This window comes from Epargyreus clarus, unplaced genomic scaffold (assembly GCF_041222505.1).
Source record: "Epargyreus clarus isolate Ecla_fem2 unplaced genomic scaffold, WU_Ecla_fem_2.2 ptg000004l, whole genome shotgun sequence".
NCBI classification, from domain to species: Eukaryota; Metazoa; Arthropoda; class Insecta; order Lepidoptera; family Hesperiidae; genus Epargyreus; species Epargyreus clarus.
In genome coordinates, this window is record NW_027332212.1 from 8,887,886 (window position 1) to 8,909,942 (window position 22,057).

The 22,057-nt window shown below is 33.7% G+C and overlaps 2 protein-coding genes across 2 annotated transcripts in view; one reads left to right on the top strand and one right to left on the bottom strand.

The window, feature by feature from the left end:
- The window catches only part of Eip63F-1 (Ecdysone-induced protein 63F 1), a 26,894-nt gene extending 10,710 nt beyond the window's left edge, over positions 1–16,184 (bottom strand). Inside the window, exons 1-3 of the mRNA XM_073093135.1 lie at positions 15,938–16,184; positions 7,987–8,019; positions 1,798–1,885 (exon numbers count right to left, since the gene is read on the bottom strand). Of these exons, the coding sequence (XP_072949236.1) occupies positions 1,798–1,885; positions 7,987–8,019; positions 15,938–16,063 (247 nt within the window). The 5' untranslated portion in view covers positions 16,064–16,184. The remainder of the gene's footprint in view (positions 1–1,797; positions 1,886–7,986; positions 8,020–15,937) is intronic.
- A 1,118-nt stretch (positions 16,185–17,302) lies between these two features.
- Positions 17,303–21,283, top strand: LOC140757431 (trypsin-3). Its single transcript, XM_073093134.1, has 5 exons — positions 17,303–17,608; positions 19,235–19,454; positions 20,072–20,178; positions 20,621–20,808; positions 21,117–21,283. Exons 1-5 carry the CDS (start codon positions 17,518–17,520, stop codon positions 21,264–21,266), a joined length of 756 nt encoding a protein of 251 aa, XP_072949235.1. The 5' UTR covers positions 17,303–17,517; the 3' UTR covers positions 21,267–21,283.
- The last annotated feature ends 774 nt before the right edge of the window (positions 21,284–22,057 follow it).

The following is a 22,057-nucleotide window of genomic DNA, read 5'->3' on the forward strand; positions in this document are numbered from 1 at the left end:
AAATGGAAAAAATACTTTGTTGCACTGATATACTTATGTAAACTATAGACTAATTATAACTATAGGTATCTATGTATGTACTAAAAGTAAGGTTACATATCTATATCGCCTTTGGTTTATATGCAACTAAGTTAAGTATACTGCTATGTGGATCGACAAAGTATGTGCCATCAGTTACAATGTACTGTATCTACATAGACAGCAATAAATGTACATATACAATGTCTTTAATGTTAAAGCGTAAACAGTGAATCAATTTATGAAAATTGATATCATAATGGACATTAGGAGAATTACATTCCTATACATAATATAGGTACCTACATTCGTATTCGTAGGTTTTTTTTATCGTTTTTAATGGCAATGTGTATGGATGTTAATACTATTAATTAGCTTGACCGATATACGTATTTTATTATATACTAGCTGACCCGGCAAACTTTGTACCGCCTCAAAATCTATTTATCAAATATATTTCATATAAAATATAGCCTATGTTACTCGCGGATAACGTAGCTTTCGAATGGTGAAATAATTTTTAAAATCGGTCCAGTAGTTTTTGAGCCTATTCATTACCACCAAACAAACAAAGTTTACCTCTTTATAATATTAGCGTTGATTAGGTAGTATTAAGATTATGAATCAACTTTGCTTATTATTGAGATTTACGAGTACTTGCTATTGGGCAAAAAATAGAATTAGAGATAAATACAAATATAAGAGTTAATTAACATCTTTCCTACAATTATTTATTTCTCGCTGCTCCAATTAGTTTCACCGTAGATGAAACTGAGATAAAAGGTTTCTAAATTGACTTCGAACACAGCCACTTTCCAAGTAATCCTATATTTGCAACGAGCTTCCGCTCTCTTCACTGAGCTTTTCCATTATATCGAATTAGATAACGTATGCATTTGTAGATTTGTAGCTTTTTAACGAATATAATATAATAATGATAACGCTTTTTACACTCATAACTCATACTAACATTAATTATGGTATGGACACACACAAATATACAGAGTTGCCTTTTCCTAGTGTTCGAAAACGAACATAAATTTTCTTTTGTTGTATCATTATAATTCGTTTTATGAACGTATTAACTACTTATTTATAACTAATTTTACTTTAGTAGAATTTTCATGAAATCAATGGTGAGAATTATGTATAAAACATAAGTATTCTTTGAATAAATGTAAAATGTAAAAAAAAAAACCTATACAATACATCCAGCCGGCACAAGCCCAGCTGTTGGACCCAAATCGATGTTTTTCAAATAATAAAGTATAATTAGCATAATACTTGTATGACAAAATTATTTTATTTCGCCGAATTATGGCAATATTTATAATACACTAGCTGACCTAACAAACGTTGTGTTGCCATATAAATAAAAAAAAAATGTTAAGGGCCTAGTAGCCGATTCTCAGACCTACTGAATAAGCATATAAAATTTAATGAAAATTGGTAAAGCCGTTTCGGACGAGTGCAGTAAGTAACATTTTGACACAAAAATTTTATATATAAGATATAAACTTATCTACGAGTAGTACCTATACTTATGACTTAAGTAGATTTTATGTGGGGGGCAAAATGTCCTGAACATTGCGACCCTGCTCTTCCAGCCAGCCCATAGCTACGGCATTTATCACATCAGTCCGTGCAGGATGGGAGGTTCGATTCCCGTAAGATTTATATAGGTTACTTTTAATTACATATAATAGCACGCATATCACAAAGAATCAGATCTAAAGGGGTTTTATATAAGATAAAAAAAAGTTTAAAAAATGCACTTACTATTGAGCATTGCTTCACTGGGGGCAGGCACTGGCGGCCTCTCGTCCACAGGAGACTGTTTCTTCTTGCTTTTTTTCTCATCCTCTTGCTGTAAAATGTAATCACCATTATCATCGGACATTCACACAACTATACTCTATTATAGTAAATAATACATGTACAATTGAAGCGAAACGTTTGCTGTGTAAAACAAAGATGTCACTGCGTAAAATTACTGATATACAGATTTTTTTTATCAAGTTATGTTATCAATCTTGTGTTATCACGGCGCACTTATCATTCTATTGTCTGATCAATAGAATGTATAGTTTAATAATTTTTATAGAATGTTTACGAGTTATTTATTTATTTGCATTCCTGCAGTTCAAAGTATAGGCAGTCGATTCCATTTGCCATCGTCTGAAGCCGGTTGCCAGCTATCGACCGCTCTCAAGTCTTGTACAAATTAGTTTCATAAAATACCATTTAGAGCAAGATATTCCACAATCATTATTTAATGATTTTATTTTAATTAATGTTTTCATGAAGTCTACAATACACATCCTTGATTTACGTTTATTTGGCTAAAGGTCAATTTGATATTATTGGTGTCTCTAACAATCCTTACTGACACGTTTTTATTTTAGGATTTTAAAAATATAATTATTTCTTAAAATGTATTATTGATGTAACGGTAATATAAATAGGTACATGGTATTTTTAAAACTGTTTTTACTTTATTAGAACTACGAAAAATACTAGAAACTATGAATTATTTTTGGACTATTATAATCTACCCATCTCTGGTGTACCTGTCTAATAATGTGTAATTACACTATTTGGTGTAGATATTGGTGTTAAAAGAAGATAAAAACTAATTAATAATAACATTTGCGGTACGAACCGTCTCTTCATTAATAATCATGAAGTTTTGAAACTTCATTGAATAATTTTATACTTGACACTGTTAGGAGAAATGTATTGTTGATAATGTATGTTAATGTCTCATAATACTTAATATACAACATAATATAAACATTTTAAACATATAAATTACGAGGATTTATTACTCTATCATGTTAGTTCCATTATTATCCATATGGATTGATGAATAATGTACAGTGTGTATGTTTACTGTTTCCTAATACAATGTAGTGATCAACTGGTCACATTACCTTTTAAACATAGTAGCAAAACACGGTTTCATACTACGCTCATATATATCTTATAATCCAATTAATATATCAATTAAGCTAATTAAATTACGTGTATAAGCAATGTATCTATTATCGAGGTATACCTATCCATTCAACTGACACGATGAAAGATGAAGTCATAAATTTTAAATTGACATAACACTTACAAATCTAGATGTACGTACAATAACTGATTGCTACATATGAATTACGTGCCAAGTTCAACTAATAATAATCTTCTATATATAGGATGCCATTAACGAGCATGCTTGCGAAGAATTAGGTGAATGTGGTAAATATTCTAAGGTAACGGCTACAAGCTACAATTTTGCATAGAAATAGCTTATGTCGCATTTGGCACGACGTCAAGTGGAGACATGGGCGGTAAACACCGACAAAATATGACATTTAGAACTTTGTAGTGAAACAAACCGCGGGTGAGTTATGGTTAAGTACAAAGAGATGCGCGGAGGCCGCTAGGCTGAACCGTCTTCAAAGACAACATTAAATCAATCCGGCTTACAAAACACACCTACGTATTGTTAACGTTATGCTGGCTTTACGAATTTCCAATAGAGACATATTTCGTTAAATTAATCTTCAAGTGTACATTTAGCTTTAACAATCGTTAATATCCATGTTTTACTATCGCCACCTGGTATTAATATAAATTAATTAAAATATCCATTTCAATTTTCAAAAAAATTAAAGCCCTTAACCAAATAAAGTTAATATTAAAAAAAATATGATTGTAACTAAAATTATTTGTAATTAATTATTTATACTTATATTAAATTACTTAAATATTTATTTATTGGAATATGAAACTATCGAACATCATATAGATGGAAGCCATAGGCACCTTAATAGGACAGGAACATTGCTTGAGGTCGGTCACAGGCAGCGTAAGGGCTGGCATAAATATCAAAGCGTCTCAGGGACACTCATGCAGCTACGACGCTAGTCACAGATAAGTCACACCCAGTGGCGGATTTACCAGCAGGCTGAGTAGGCTTGAGCCTAGGGCGGCAGATTTTTGGGGCGGCAAATTTGGGGACCGAATATTTTTTTTTGCTAATTAGGAAGCTAGTTCGTTCATACCTTAAACGTGTCATGAACTGGCATGACGAGCGAAAAAAAAAAACGGGAACCGTATCATAAGCCGGCGCATATCATAACCAACGTGGCAAGCAAAAAAAAAACAGGAGCGCAAGCTACCTAATCCGATAAACTACCTAGTCCAATATACCACCTAGTCCGGCAAACTACCTAGTCCCTGAACCAGTATATACGCCTGACCTCTAGTAAGACATGACAATTGTAGAAGCAGGGGCGGCAAAAACTGTCCAGCCTAGACCTTACATTTTTTTAATTCGCCACTGGTCACACCTCTTTAAAGTTAAGTAATAACATCTTAAAAACCATAATGCCATATTATGTCTGCCTTACCTAGCTCACATAGCCTACTAGCTTACATAGTGCTCTACATGAATATTATAAATCAAAAACAGGTTGTGTAGGAAACCTCGCGTAATGCAAATTCAAACAGATCTACTAATTTCAATTAGTGGTACTAATTACTTCTCAATAACACTGACACAATATTATAATTATATTATTTACGGAAATATTATCAGAACTAGGCAGATCATTACGAAATAAAGCCGTTTATATTATGTATGTTTGTGTTTCGAAGCAAATTATTGCCGACGGATAGTAAAACATTTATTTAGCATTGAGATATTTTTGGATTCCACCGCTTGACACTTTGTCGTTTGTGATAAATGAATAACGGATGTAAAATCCAGATGTGGAGTGAACAAAACAAAATAAAAGCTTAGAAAACTAGGGATATATTTACATAGCCGTATTTCGGTTTTATGATTTATTACAACCGATATTAAAAAATTAAGGATGTTTTTAATGATACAATCTCGTCAACTAAAGTAATCAAACAAGAATAGTGTTGATAAACGAAGTGGCAAATAATGTACTTAACTATTGTCTTTGTATTATATATTTGTATTATATGCATGCAGTCCATCTGATGTATGTGGCAAATACGTCTACGGTCATCTATAGTAAACAAGAAATAAGTATTGAGTGGTACTGGAGGTAACCCATATGATCCAGTTGGATGCTTAGTCCTGAGAGGGCCCCTGACGAGTAAGGTCGAAGGTGGTAGAACCCTTTATGGTTCGACTCCGGCGGCACCACCGCCACACCTATTTCTACCTAATAACAGCAGTGTTAGGCGCTGTTGTGTTCCGGTTTGAAGGGTGTGGTAAGGGAGACAGACTTTTCCGAGGCGTTGCAGCTTAGTCCTAAGGAGTAGCGGCGCATCTGTGGCCGACCTCAGGTAGGAATATCTAATCCTATCTGGGGTTGATTACAGATCAGGTGGACTGCATGTTCGTCTGCTACTCTTATATTATAAAAAAAAACGTTGGAACGCCTTGAATAAGTATGTCTTCCTTACAAAATCTTTCAAACAGAACACAGCAACTCTTAACATTGCTGTTATTAAGCAAAAAATAGGTGTCGTGTTAGTGCTCCAGAGTCGAACCCCTGAGGGTTCTACCACCATAAACTGTTTTCTCTTTACTTATTTATATACTAGAGTTCGCTTATGGGTCAAAATTTGAACATAATATAAAATTATTTTGTTGATATTTTAACATTAAAACTAGTCAATAGTCGCAAAACAAAAGAAAATAATGACCAAAGAAAAGCGAAAATGTATTAAAATGTTTTGTGGGATATGCGAGTATATTTTCGCACAATTTAAAATAATAATTCAAAGGATAACACAAAAAATTTTTTTTACAAAAAATACAACCAACTTCTATGTCACTACAAAGTAAAAAATAATTCAAATAAATGTTGTAAACCAACTTTAATCGGTCCACTAACGGCGGAGTAATTCGTGTACACTGTACATACATAAAAAAAAGATACCGACCGAATTGATAACGACCTCCTTTTTGAAGTCGGTTAAAAACGAACTAATATAATTTTAATATCAAGCCAATTCGCGATACTTTAGGTATTATTCTTAATTCCAAGTACGAAGTTTATTTTCTGTATCATGAAAGCGCAAACAACGTTAATCACCCTTCGGCACAATGCCATCAATTTCAACCATAGGTAATGTATATACGTATATTTACTACCAAGTACAATACAAAGATATTCGTGGTACAAAATTAAACACGGACCATAAATCATTTTAATATGCGTGTATTGTGTGTATATATTGCAAAACGTAAAATGTTAAAGTACGTAATCTAAAATGACTACATTCAAGATCTTTTGTAAATTTCATTTTAAAACATCGAATGTCAATAGGTTGTTAAACAAATAGTTAGGCATCAATTACCTACTATTTTTATAAATTAAATCATTGCATCATAGGGCCTTGATGCAATTTACATATCGTAATATTATGTATTATAATTTGCATAAAGAATAAGCTGTGCAAGAGATTTTAAAAGATTTACATTTTCCTTATGAAAAGTTTTCATGGGATACTTAATACTATTTAAGAAGCAAGAAAATAACGTCTATATACATTTTAACACGCTTTTATTATGACAAAGACTTGCATATTATTTTGCTTGTCCGTCTACGAGCTACGAGTGCTACGGGACATTAAAATGGTACGTAGACCTACGATTATTCGTAGCAAGACTACAAAAACGTAGTCGCAAAGTTACGTTTCTCCGCTACTTTATTTATTATCTATCTAAATTATCGATAAAAATCATCTATTTACTATTTTTTTTAGAATTCCAATTCTAAATTGAAAATTTATTTCTGACTCTAACTGTTGTATAACTTATTAAGTATACATTAAAAATAATTCTGTAAATCCATACACAAAACATATATAAATAATGTATTGGTATATGCTTTTGATATAAATTAGATGGTTTTGACTCCATGTTTCAATATCAGTCATATATAATAATTTATATATGACTGATATTGAAACATATAGTACTGACAAGAGGATAAAACGGACTAATTAAGTCCTTGTGAAAGTCACATAACACAACAACTTTTCAGTAGCAACGCTTCAGTCGTAGATTTAATAAACAAAGTTTTAGTGAGAAATGTCAATGTTTCAGCTGAAATCTGAATAAGTGGTCAAAGTTGAGGAACGTGCAATATTGTGTTACAGTGTTCCACACATAGTTGGAATGTTCTCAAACATAAGTGACATATTTCGTATGGTTTCGTTTGCGAGAGAGGGTACTGAAAGATTCCAAGCATTCCACGGTCGGCGGTATGAGTTGTAAGTTACGAAGTGGACATTCTGGCATTGTTTGCCACTCACAACCCTTAGGTTATGTTTGCTCCGTGCATCGGAGGTATGAGTGAACGTGTCAGCTAAATGTAGGTATGAATTTGTACACGTGTAGCATCGATTTGCTTTTTACATAGGACGTAAAATAATACAGATACAAAAAGAAACTACAAGCGCGACAGAAGTACCACTGAAGTTAAGCCACAAAGAGCTCTACTACATGAGATCCATAATGCACCAATTATATTTAGTATTCTAATAGATACTTATACATAATTATAATTGGTTTCTCATAACGGGTTTTATACATTGGATTAAATTGATTTATTGGTGAATTTAAAATTGTTTTACTCTTTAACTTATCCAAATGGCAAAAAAACATTATTATAAGAGTAATAAAATTAATTTATTTTTTATAACACTCTCAGAGTTAGACGACGACATAGAGGTTGAAATAGTAATGCATTGATATAAGAATTAGATATTATCTACTAAGCAACAGGTGGCATTGTTAGCGTGGGGGAATAAATTAGTATAGAAATATTTTATTAGGTATGTATAAGTCACATTAAGTGACTTATTTTCAGTTCTCGAGAGAAAGATGGGTTTGAAAAAAAGTATTAAACAAGCTTTAACGCTCGTATGATATTTATGCATATACCTAACCTAAGTTTATTATAATTTTAATCATATGTAGAAACATACCTTTCGCCTACTTCTTGATGTGGTAGCCATGCCCTGAAAATAAGAAAACCATTATTATAATTCATTTATACATAAGAAATAATCATAGACATGAACTTATCATAAATATTATGTTAATAAAATTATATTTAATTATATTTTTCAATAAGGTGCCAAAAAATATCACCAATATTATCAAATTGGAAGTCGCAAAAATCAATCTTTAGCAGAGGTGTTCCTGTCTCTACGACGCTGCTTACGAAGATCTTTAAGGACTAGGCAGAAACGTCACACGCAACTTTTTCTAACTTAATATCCTGATACTTAACACAAAATTTACAAGACATAAATCGAATACTACACTAGTTTTTGCTTTACAACTTCATTTTATTTCGAAGTTTATATTTTATTGTGACTAAGTCATTAAGACAATTCAAAAGTTGTAAGAACATGACATGAATTTAAAGAAAATATCAACATGTCTTTTGTAAAGCTTACGAGCATCATTATAGTTTATGGTATAATTTATTTCATGATTCCGCATAGACAGAATTAGATGTTTGCTAATACCTACAGAGTATAGGTTTTGATAGACGGAGATATACAGACAAATGAGTATATCGTTTCGTTTTATTTTCCAATATTCTATCATATCTCTTTTAAAACTCATCCATCCAACCAATTATGTACTCAAATTTGATATTCATATGATATGTAGTATAGAATATAATTACTACATACTACTGTATGTAATTAACCGTGCTTGTAGTATTAAAATATTTTTATTAATGAACTATAACGAACCTGATTCTTAGTGGTAAGTATTTTTGTTTTTAAAACAAAGAGATTTATAGGTAGGTATTCACAGTGGCGGATTTACCAGCAGGCTGAGTAGGCTTCAGCCTAGGCCGGCAGATTTTTGGGGCGGCAAATTTGAGGACCGAATGTTTTTTTGCTAATTAGGAAGCTAGTTCGTTCATGCCTTAAACGTGATATGAACTGGCGTGACGAACAAAAAAACAACGGGAAACATGTTCTGAACCAACGTGGCGAGCAAAAAAAAAAACAGGAGCGCAAGCTACCTAATCCGATAAACTATCTAGTCCCTGAACTAGTATATACGCCTCACCTCTAGTAAGACATGACAATTGTAGAAGCAGGGGCGGCAAAAACTGTCCAGCCTAGACCTTACATACATTTTTTGAATTCACCACTGGACATGCCAATTGTAGAAGCAGGGGCGGCAAAAACTGTTCAGCTAGACCTAGTTCTAGACCTTATTTTTTTTTAAATCCGCCACTGGGTATTCACATACCTTAGCTATGAGTTCGCAAATATGCGAACACATCCGGACATCGCTAACTAGAGACAATTATTAAATTTATCTTCAACACAAACGTTCCCGACGGGAATACGCAAACAATCGGCGCCAACGCAATAATATTATTGCTATCTGTGCCCATTCGTCAACGTAGGTATTAGAAAGATTGTAACGTATTAAAAATACATTCATTCGCACATAGCATCAAAGCCGTTAACTGTTCAATACAAGACATATACCTACGGGTAATTATATGACATTTTACAGCAAAACAAAGTAATCATGCGAGTAATTCAATAAGCCAAAGACGGTGAATACAGTCAACAGAACACAAAAACTTACATAACGCGAGAATCTCAACAGACCGAGGCGGATGTTTTTAAATACCCGTCTCCATTGACAATGCGAGTTCATTGTAAATAGTTTCGCATTAACCTGTCCGTGTTCTTGATTTCGGCGCAGGTTTCAATCAGAAATAGCAGGAGCAGTGGCCGAGTTCCCTATCTTCTATTTTTAATCGCCAAACCGAACGGACTGATGCGTACCACTGTCCAATTGGTGTTTCCCACTGTTCAAACGGTTCCGAGAAAAATTACTCATCACTTTTACCATTACGTACGTCTCTTGTTTTTTAAAAATACACTATTCCCGAATATTAAGCGACGCGACTACCTATTCTCAAAACTTATTGTATGCACGAATGAAATTCGCCTAACGACGGTTTCCCGGAGGTACAAGTTCTACGTATGAGTAGGTGGTTCTCGTTATTCACAACTTCGAAACAACTTCTGAAACACAAGTTGACTTAGTGTTATAGGTACTAAGCATGCTTAAAACCGATATCCTAAAACGTTAGACTTAAAACACCAAAATGTACTAATAGCGCACTAAGCGTTACAGAGTAAACTAGTAACTGGAAGGTGCGGCTTTAAACACTACAATTTGCCTACAACAAACAATTACCCACTTTCATGTTCAGTAACTTTATGAATAAAACTCGATAAGTGTTGCCCACGTCACAAAAACTAAAAGTCTTCAATAAAAGCTGGATATATCGCTTCGAACTTTCACATAGAATTACAGAAGAAATGCTGTACAGCGTGTCACGTAGATAAACAAAGGAAATTTAATCTTAAGCAAAGCAATGTCAACGCGTTCCCGATCGATGCGGTCAAACCTTTACACGTTGGAACCTTGCACTCGGCTCGTTCCACTTTACATTGAAATAGCCTTTCCGTGCTGTTAAAGCTTATCACACGTCACATCAACATTATGCTTATTTAAATGGATACGTCGAGAAGATGGATTCTTTCCTTCAGAAATCGCTACAAAGCATAACTTCGAGAAACCTTCTTTGTTACTCATAAACCAATTTTCACAATAAGGACGTAAAGAGGTTAATGGTTAAAGTTTCTGGGTAATAATTATAGAAAAATATGCGCTCTAATATGAAATAACCAAAAATGAATAATGAAGGTGATAGAACCCTTTTTGGTTCGACTCCGGCGGCACCACCGCCACACCTATTTCTGCTTAATAACAGCAGTGTTAGGCGCTGCTGTGTTCCGTTTTGAAGGGTGTGGCAAGGGAGACATACTTTTCCGAGGCGTTCCAGCTTAGTCCTCAGGGCTAGCGGTGCATCTGTGGCCGACCTCAAGTAGGAATATCTAATCCTATCTGGTGTTGATTACAGATGTCCATGTGCGGCAGTAGCCACTTACCATCAGGTGGACTGCATGCTCGTCTGCTACTCCTATATTAAAAAAAAAAAAAAAAACACTATAATAGTCAATATTTTTTTGTAGTTCGATAAAATGATTAACTTTCAATATAAAAGATATCTTACGAATCAAGTCTCGAATTATGTACTAAGATTAGTTAATATGATTATATTTTTTAATTACAATCTACCCACGTATGTTCGCAATTAAAAAATCTGTCTTTGAAAAAGACTACATCTGAAGATCTGTTTTTAGTTCGCTTTGAACTCTAGTTTATTTTGTGGTAGCACCACGAAAAGTTTACATTTTTATTTTACATTTTTATTGTTAAAAATACCGCATTATTGACTGTTACTGACCGTTATCCAATTTGTTATGACATTGAATTTGTAAGCCGCTTACATTATACATACCTACACATAGTTGGCAATGGTGGAATAGTATAATAACAATAAAACATGTCATTTCAATAAAAAAAATCCGTATCTATCCGTTACAATAATAATTAAATAAAAGAATTTAAAAAAATAAGTTGGAAAGGGAAAAATGTTAATGTTTTTTTTAATAATGAGTTTGAAGTACTTTTCATAAAGCTAACCTTAACCTCTATACCAAACGTAAGGTCCATTTTATTTTCATTTACATGTTGACGTTTATATCTTAATAAAATAGATATAAATAAAGATACCCATGAATATGTTAAATATTGTTTGTACATCAAAGATCTACTCATAAGTATAAAAAAATATTAATCCCTTAAGAGATTTCAAAGAATTTGCGGAAACTCATATTGAAGGAGTTAACCTACTAATATTGGCGATGTGACGTCATTAATCTAGTATTAAGTTAGGAACAGCCTGAAGCACTCTACAAAACCGGAAACAGGAAGTTCGCGCACTGCTGCCTTACGCCAAGTTAAATAGGTAATATTATGAGATAACTTAATAAAATTGACGCTTATTTTAACTGAAACGTCAAATATAATGAGAGATATACCTTTCATTTGATACACCAACCTTTTTTCATATTATGGACTATTATTTGGTTGCAATAAATTTCTAAGCTTTAGGCATTCTATGGCGTTGTAACTGCATTTATATGTAATGACATGAAAGGCAATATAATCGCCTTAGTTTTTAAATCCGTACCATATGTTATCTAATGACTTAATTTTATAAACTAATACATTGTTATTTATACAGTTACGTATTATTATAATGTGAAAGTTCGTTTACTGAAAAGCTTTTGAAAACATATCTCAATTATTATGTTAGGCTGTTATATATATATTGTGTAGTAGTTGAACTTAAACACATAAAAAAGCCAGTTAAATAACAATCTGTAGAAGAGAGTCAACGACCGAAACGTTAGGATAATTGTAATGGTTATTGTAGAACCGTTTGTAGAGCCGAAGAGTTTTAGTAAGTAAACCAAATAAGGTACATGCTTATAATGTTATATTATGATAATATAATATGATTAAAACTTTTTTAAGTAGTAAAATATCAAATGTATGCATAGATTAGTAAAGATATCTCACCGCCTTGTAATTGACGAAGTCAAAAAAAAATCAAACAGCTTACGGGTTTCATGCATGTACACGAAATTACGCACACACTCACGTAAAACAGTTTACGGTTTTTCCCATAACGTTTCCGACCGTCGTGGTGTAATTTACGCGGAAAAATGCCGACATGTGCAGTTAAATGGTGCAAACACAGCACGGAATCTAAGAAAAAGCGCGGAGAAGTATCATTTCATTCGTAAATGGTCTAAAAACTACATATTTTTAATATTTCACAAACACGAAAATAGATAACATTGACAGTACTAAGTGTTGCCAGTACCTCATTGTGAGTTACTTTATATGTGGGAAATAACTTGCAAGTAAAATTAGATATTGTTTATGTATTTTATTTAAATTTAACAGAAATAATAGCTACGTACGAATAACATTAAATTGAAATATTATAATATTATTAAATTATAATTAAATTTTTGAAAAATATTTTTTTAATTGCATCGTTTGATTATGTACTCATATTGCGTAGATAGTGCATAATATTATTATTTATCTTTCTGTCCAATGTGGTTATTTTAGGTTTCCAAAAAATATATTGCTACATGATAAATGGGAGGCTGCCATAAAACTAAGTCATAATGATCCTCACTGGCAAGCAAATTCTTGGAGTGTAGTTTGTTCAGATCATTTTGATGAGACTGATTTATACGTAACAAAATGTGGAGTGCGTCGACTAACTAGAAGCGCATATCCAAGAAAGGTATACACTTTAAACCAGAATGCAGCAGCGCTCAACACTGCTGTTATGAGGCAGAAATATTTGTGGCGGTGGTGCCGCCAGAGTCGAATCATAAGGGGTAAATAATAATAATAATCACTTTCAAAATATTCATACGTAAATATCGACGTAACTTTTGCGTTACTTTACTTTTGGAAGGAATACATTGTCTCTTTCTTGTCAGTAACTTAATCATGGCGGACCAAACACGAAAAATAATGAAACAATAATACATTTACTTGTGATTTGTGATTCCATGAAGCTTGTTTATTTATTATTTTTTTTGTTTAATTTGTACATTTACGGATTTAGTTAATCGTTGTTATAGCAATTGTACATTTTATGTTTGTTGTCGTCACTGTCATATATTTTCTTCTGTATATTTTTTGTTAATTTTTAATATATTTTACTTTTTATTGCTTATTAGTTATGGTGTGCGTTGAGTATATTTCATAAATAAACATTACTTTCGTAATACACATTTAATTTAATAAGACGACGGGATTGGTCATTTTATTGTTTGAATTCTTGACAAATAGAACCTTTTTAGAGAAAGTTTACGTATAAATAACGAATACTACGTAATTTACATAATAAATAAATACGTATTTCAAACATTTTAGGGAGACTAGAACGGAGATGTGGCAACACTTTATTATTACGCACACAATTCCAACTGTCAAAACTGGCTTCATTTACTTGTATGGAGTGAGTTATCTTTACTAATCTATGAATGTATGTAGATAAATCATGATAAATGATTACCGTCGCTCATGGAAACCTGTGAAAAAATATCTGTTATCTGTAATCTTAAGAACAGGAATCCTATTTGAGTTTAATTATAAAGTCAATGGACTAGGACTAAATCAGAATGCCCTTACATAGGTAAATTTATTTTATAATACCCTATAACCAGTTTTCAGCAGCACTACGTTGCTGCTTAAGACATTATTGAGGTTGTGACAGGTATTGAGGTTGACCTTACGATCGTAGCATCACGCGATCTTTTCTTTCAATAATTTGACAAAAACGAAGTTGCTGTGTTACTGTCGAACCAAAATATTATCTCCAAATAGTAGATTTATGTATGGATGCAATAGCCATAGCATAATGGGAGGTTTCTATGAATAAGTGATAGATGACAAAATATTAATTAGTTTATAGTAATTAAGTATATAGTTATTTTATATGTATATTTTGGTCAAGGATTTGAGATATTAATGAAAACACATAACTTGTACACCGAAATATTAAAATTAATGTTATTGTTTTTTTTTTTTAGTCCAATTAGACGTTACAGGCAATATGTTATACTTTATTTATTTACAGCCGATGTTAAAATAATTTAAAAAAATTACAATAATTAAAATAATATATTAAAGATAAATGATTTAATATAACAATATGTTAGCAATAATAACTAGTATATAACCTATAAAATATTGAAACAATGATAACATTCTGACCGATTATTATTTGTAGATGAATTAAACACAATGTATCGTAAAACACGTGCACAATATATTTCGTAAATAGTCCTATTCTAAGTTTCCCAGAAATCTAACTATTAGATATTCCACCGATATCATAAATATTTAATAAATGTGTCAGATACGTTTCATTAAAACTTACGAGAATTAATTAACTTTAATTGTTTAATTTATAAGTATTTTTTGTAATATATCCCAACCGAACAAAATATAATAATTGCATAGTTCTAACATGGCAAATATTAATTAGGTACGTAGAAAAGCTGTTCTAACACACACACACAATTTTAACATAATTCGCTAATTGCATATTATGAAAAATTATGTCAATTACTTCCTGATAAATGATTTGTTATTTTTATAAGGACACCTTAGGATTAAATACCTATAAAATGTTACGCGTTTCGTAAATTATATATTGACTGCACTTTCTACTTACACAGTAAAAATAAAACTTGTATCGATTTGATTACACATTTCTATTTTGTTCAAACTAACCGCCAGTATTGGAAAATTAAATGAACACTAAACATTGTTTATTACTAATTGTTCATGAGTGCACAAAATTTCTATGGTAACGGCGTCGCTACCATAAATTTAGAGAATATCTAAATGTTAGTTCTGTACCTATAATCAGCAGCGAGTCGGAGCAATGTCGCGGCGACGTCGCGTTAGAGGTGTCGCGAGATGCCGGTCGTGGTAGCCGGCTTGCAGAGTTCGTACGAGTGGCCGATGTCGCGCCCGGCCTTTGTATACCGCGCGACGGGTGTTCGTTTATTGCGCGGGTATTTCGGTATATCACAGCCATCGGACAAATCACGGCCGTGCGACCCGGTCCGAACGAGCACTCTAATAATAAACTTGTTTATATTTTTTATTCCCTCGATCACTTTTCCGACTCCATGCTCCTCCTGCTCCCGCTGGAGCCCAGAAAGAACGAAGGCCTCGCTCGTCGACCTCGAAAAGCACGTGTGTCCCGAAATAGCAACGTCGCGTCACATCAATCGCCGGCGCCGGTTACGCGGAATAATGTAGAACGACAAGGAGAGCGTTTACCGGCGACAGAATGCGTTTTGGTCCGCGATGGAGTAGCGAAGCGGTGGGTGTGGGCGGCCGCACGAGTCGATCGCGTCTACGTACCGAGAGCGTGTCGGAGAGCGCGCTGCAGAAGGCCCCGAAGCCGGAGTGCGCGGCGGGCGGGCTCTGCGGCGGGTCTGTCGGCGGGTCCGGTGGCGGGTCCGACGGCGGGCTGCTCGCCCGGTCCATGGCGCGGTGTGCCCCGACGGTCGGTGGAGCACTGCCGCCGCGGCGCCCGTTCGCGCCCTCGTGTTACATAAACCTCGCTGCTTTGCCCGCTGCCCGCTCCCACCTGTCTGTTGTCGCTACGTCTTGGCATCACATGCAACCCACAACAATAACACTAAATAATTATAGATATGGTACGTTATTTTAAGCGTACGTGCTTACTTCTACGTATAACTCAAACTAATTTCATACGCTTCAATATTTCATTGCGAGTATATTAATAGTAAAACTGATATATAAATAAGTGGCTTTAATGTCTCTTTTAATTAACAGTTATCACGATTCGTCATCTGCTCGTGCAATTTGCAAACTCATTAATCAAACATGAGCATTCTCAATAACAATGTGCTACATCTTATGAGATTTACTCTATTTATAATATTTATTTACCACAAAAATGTAAATACTTAAAAAAACTATTAAATATCACTATCAAAGTTTTGACACCAGTCAGGACAATGACTGCAAGATAAGCACTCGCACTCACACTACACATCAATATTAAGAATAACTTTACACTAAAAGTTCTCGAGATAACTGATAAGTCGTTTATGAAAATATACTGACCCCATATACCTACCAGATAAGTCTGGGCGATTGTAAATTTCTAAATATCCACCATATCAAGCTGAGGATAATCATATTATATTCGTGAAATTAAATTTGTCACAAAGTAAATCTTGTATGTTTATGGTTAGGGTAGAAATTTCAGACGAGCAGCATCAGGCCACTAAATAGCACTAGGTGAAGTATTGTTTCCGATCCGAGAGCACCACAAGGCTGCGAGCGCTTCATTTACGATCACTAACTTTCAAAATACAGCGAGGGCGGACGAAAACGTGAGAAAACGCATACAAAAATATCATTACAAGTGTATATAGTTACCGTCCTTTCTATTTTTATTTTGTACCCACAAAATTAATTAAATTTTGTCAACTAAATAAAACAGATACAAAATAATTGGTTGACTGTTTATTTTATTTAATTTTATAGATATTTGAATGATCGTAGAAGAAGTATGGTTTGACCAGGAACTTCTAGCGCGAAACAGTTCTTAGGTTTCGATACAAGGTTGTGGATACCGACTGACTTACACATGAGGCGGCCTTCTAAGTCCTCAGGAATAGCAACGCCGTGAATGACCAGTACAAGTAGAGTCCTTATTCTATATGCAATTGATTACAGATGTCCATGGTCGGCAGTCAACACTCACCACCAAGAGGACTGCGTACTACAATGAACCACCAGATAATCATTTATCTAATCTGACAACTTTTATTGTCTATAATTCATTATTTCAACACTTGTATACACATTACCTATGTCACGAATTTCTTTTATGTGTTCTCCAAGTAGTTACCCACGCGAAGATATGTGTAATGTGAAGGTTACATTTTACTTGAATATACCGTAAAATGTCAAAAATGGTGTTAATTTTGTTGTTAACTGGACTAATTGATGGGAGAAGAGTTAAAAGAGTGATAGGAGGTGTCGAAGTTGAATGTGGTACGTCATTTTAATAATCGATCAACATAACGTATAATCTTTCATATGTTGTAGAGTAACGTAATTAACTGTTTATAAAAATAACTTAATCTGTAAGAAAACTAAAGATTTAACTGACATGTGGTAGGTATACCAAACTAATTTTCATGGGCAAAGCATCTTTGGCCGATAGTAGAGTATCCGCATCACAGTTATTAATGAAATTAATGGCCATTTCACATAATTGTAGCTGCTTTTAATCCATATGCTACTTCTTAACTTTGAATTATGTTAAACTTCATAGTCTGTTAATAGTGTGTACGACATAGCCCAACGCGTTGGACAAGTGTGAACTGACTGTCCTACACACTCTTGAGACTAATATGAAGAAAAGTATGTTAAAGCAAGTGAGACTTAATTGATTTTTAATTTACATTATGATACCATAAAAACTTGAAAGTGCTTGCCAAGTTTATCCCCCTTGTATCCAAAACTTGGCATGTCTCGTCATTAAAGCGCTATCATTAATAAAAAAACAAGTATAGGAAATTTAAAAATAATTTAACAAGCGTATCGAAATATGAAGTACCTATAAGTTTAAAATTATCGTCTCTACTTTACTTTTGAAAGAAAAAGCAAAAGAAATCTTTTTCCGATAATGCGAATATTTTTAGAATTCCATTATAAACGGAACTATACAAATGCAGTTAGGCATTCAGGAAGCCGGCAGCCCGCGGGCGCGGCGTAATTTAATAAATTGTGGGCTGATCTAACCCCGGTTTATAGATAGTTGTGGTTGGATAGCAGCGAAAAATACGCGAAGCATTTCAAATACTGTAAAGTTTATACAGACTGGAATTTCTTTATTGCATGGAAGCAAAAACTGAGTCTCCGTCTCAAATATTAAACTCTCTCAAAAGGACGCAATGCATTGATGTACATTGTTCCTGACCTATGAATTCCAGACGGATTGTCAGTATGCTGTATCCATATGTAAGTTATGTAAGTGTATAAATACGTATGTGTGAAACAGACTGTCTAGACTTAGAAACGTTGGTTCTCAAACTTTATTTTATTTGCATTCTGCTCAAAGTTTCCTGTATCGGCAATTTCGCAACCCTAAAATATTTATTATTTTGGGTACCGCGCTACAGAAAAGAACCTTGCTTTTATTAAATTAACGTAGCTAACGGATGCGCGATCCGTTAATGTGTAAGAGGTCAATATCAACAATTAAAATCAACCAAATGTGAGTTGGGGACGCCGTAAGAATACGTCTACCTAGCATAAATAATTACCTAAATACTGTGATAAGTACCTACCTAGTATCTACTGGATATATACCTTAATGCACGAGCTCGAGTAGTGCTTCCCTTTTTTCTTTTTGTTTTATATTTTGACTACCTACTTTTACCAGAATATAAATTGTTTACCTATATTTCATGAATAATTACGGTTATATATCATTGCATTACATGTGCTCATAACATGTAAGGTAATGAACAATCCGTTATAATATTAATGTAATGGGTGCTCTTGTCACGAGTAATGAGTCGTGAAACATAATTTCTGATATATTATATAATAATTCAAGAAGCTACAGTTAATAACGATTAAATTAGTAATAATCCACTACCCTATACCCAGGTACTCAAATGAGGGTTGCCTCTTTGAGAAATATCAGCAGTAGTCAACATATATGTGGAGCTACCTTGGTGTCTTCGCGCTTCGCCGTGACCTCCGCTCACTGCGTACACTACGGCCCACGAGAGTATTACCTATCACTAAATAATTACTGCATTAACGATAACCAAACATTTCCAACGGCTGAGGTGTTAGAAATCATTACACATCAGTACTACCATAAGTAAGTTTTATAAGAATATCATGTAGACGCTAAATTTGAAATTATTAAAACTCTACATGATTTAACAACGGTAGCATAAATACTACCCTTGTTCTCCTTATAAAAGCGTTAAGCGCAATAACTTGCACAGATAAAATACATAGCGACATAAAAATAATATTGACTGATTATTCAAGTATGTAATTGAAGGTAGTATGACCCTGTCGTTCGACACTGGCGGCACCTCCGCCACACCTATATCTGCCTCTTAACAGCAGTGTTAAACGCTGCTGTGTTCTGCTTTGAAGGGTGTGGTAAAGAAGACGTACTTTTCCGAGGCGTTCCAGCTTAGGTTTCAGGGGTATCGGCGCATCGATGGCCAATCTCACGTATAATATCTAACCCTATCTGGGATTGTTTACAGTCCATGGGCGGCAGTAGTCACTTACTATCAGGTGGACTGCATCGAGTCTGCTACTCTTATATTATAAAAAAAAGTATTCCAGTGAAAAATTATGACCTTGACTTAAACGAAGAGCGCCAAGTTCAAGCATTCATTGATGATTTTATCTCTAGCGCTTAAGCAGTAAAGCGAAATTGTTACAAGAATGTCTGCACAACGACTTATATGGTTTCAGGCGCACGAGAGCACATGACATTGCGTTATTACGCATACAACTCAATTTAGATGACACAACTTGGCTTAACGACACCTTGCTGCCTAAATCATCTTTTGGTTTATCAGGTAAACCATCTATTTCTGAAATGATGATTTGTAAATCTGCCAAATGTCGTTACTACCTACTACTATTTGACCTCAATATTATATCGCCACTTGTTTTAAGCGATAATCTTGATCGCGATAATATAAATCCAATCCCATGGATATCTGATTTGTTCAAGATTTTATACAGTAACTTTTAAGAATTTTAACAAAAACAACCAGGTCTCTACCATAAAAGGTCATATTATGGGAGAGTTATATAAAGATAAATTTGTAACAAACCTTCGCAGACAAAATTGTTTTACAAAAAAATACATTTTTTTAAATTCACATACTAAAGTTTAATCGTAAGGTAATAAAAATACGATTTAGGCGAGAATGATATTATATTTTGTGTAATTTACCTTCTGGGCAACTCGAGGGCGATTTAGCAATAAAAAATTAAAATACAAATATATTTCAGGCGAATGCGCTATATATGGATATGGCTTTCAAGATGTTTACAATATGGAGATTTCTGATAAATTGTTGGCAGCGAATCTCAAAATAATATCACTGGACGAATGTACACAGTTGCTCGGCACATTCGTAGCGCCCGGCCCCGACGACGGCATGATATGTGCTATTGGCAATGGAGTTGATGCTTGTCAGGTAATACCTATGTATAGGAGAAATATCTATGTGCTATAAGTACTAGACTTATAAAACGTTTGTATGGACAAAGGCCAAAACAACACAATTACTTCTATTCAGAATATGGTATTCTGGAAATTAATGAAGTTTTTGGACTGTTTGTGTTTATATAAATGACAAGGTTAATATGGAATCACGGTAACAACTGCATAAAACATGTAATCTATTATAGCAAATATAGATAAAATTATTATTAATTACAGTAAGTACATTACTAAAGCATGATATAAATATTCTTAACATAAATCTCTATAATAATATTTCAGGGTGATTCTGGTGGACCTCTCATGTGTGCCAATTTCCTGGAAGGTGTATGCAGCTACGGCCTCAGCTGTGGCGTGCCTGGTCTGCCAGGAGTCTACGTCAGCATAGGTCTTCACTTAAGCTGGATCCGTGACGTAATGAATAAATTTTAAAAAGGCGTAATAGTGACAACGATACATGCATTTATTTATAAAATATTAAATACAATTTTGTAACAGAAAGTAAGGCAATTATTTATTATTTTTGTATTTTTCTTATATCACTATCAGATTCCACAATCAATATTTTAGTAAAGCGATATTTTTCATTAGCAGTGATAGCCTAGTGGTTAAGAAACGTGGCCTCTCGATCGAGGGGTCCGAGGTTGAAATCCCGGGCACGCACCTCTGATTTTCAAATTTATTTGCGTATAAGAAATTAATTATCACCTGCTATACGGTGAAGGAAAACATCAGCAGTGGTGAAGTGCATTATTATCGTAGACATTTGGTGTAACATGCTGCGTGAAAAGGAAAATGTATGGCTACAGGTAAAAATATGATTTAGTTAAAAATTAAACACAAATCAAATATACTAACACATTTTATTATCTAGTCAACTGAACATCAACTTAGAATAAGAAATTGGAAATATCAACAAAGCACAACAATTTATTACGATACTACGATTTTACGATGACGCAGTTTCAAGCTGTATAATTATAAAGAACATTTCTACTTTGAAACTATTCTTATTTCTTACTGACATTGAAAAGGGAGGACTTTTTAACAAATAAATTTAGTACATTACATGAAATTACAAATTGTTTAAATTACATGTAAACTTAAAACCATACTATGACAATATTATACTAGCTAATATTGAAGATTAGTCCTTTGCAAAGTAGTTAAAGATAAAATAACTAATTTCACATAGGAAGAGTCCTGACAAAGATATTTTTAAC

Coding starts and splice junctions, on each gene's coding strand:
- LOC140757431 (XM_073093134.1), top strand. CDS start 17,518: ATGTCAAAAATGGTGTTAATTTTGTTGTTAACTGGACTAATTGATGGG. Junction 19,455..20,071: donor ACACATCAGTACTACCATAA/GTAAGTTTTATA, acceptor ATATGGTTTCAG/GCGCACGAGAGCACATGACA. Junction 20,809..21,116: donor ATGGAGTTGATGCTTGTCAG/GTAATACCTATG, acceptor ATAATATTTCAG/GGTGATTCTGGTGGACCTCT.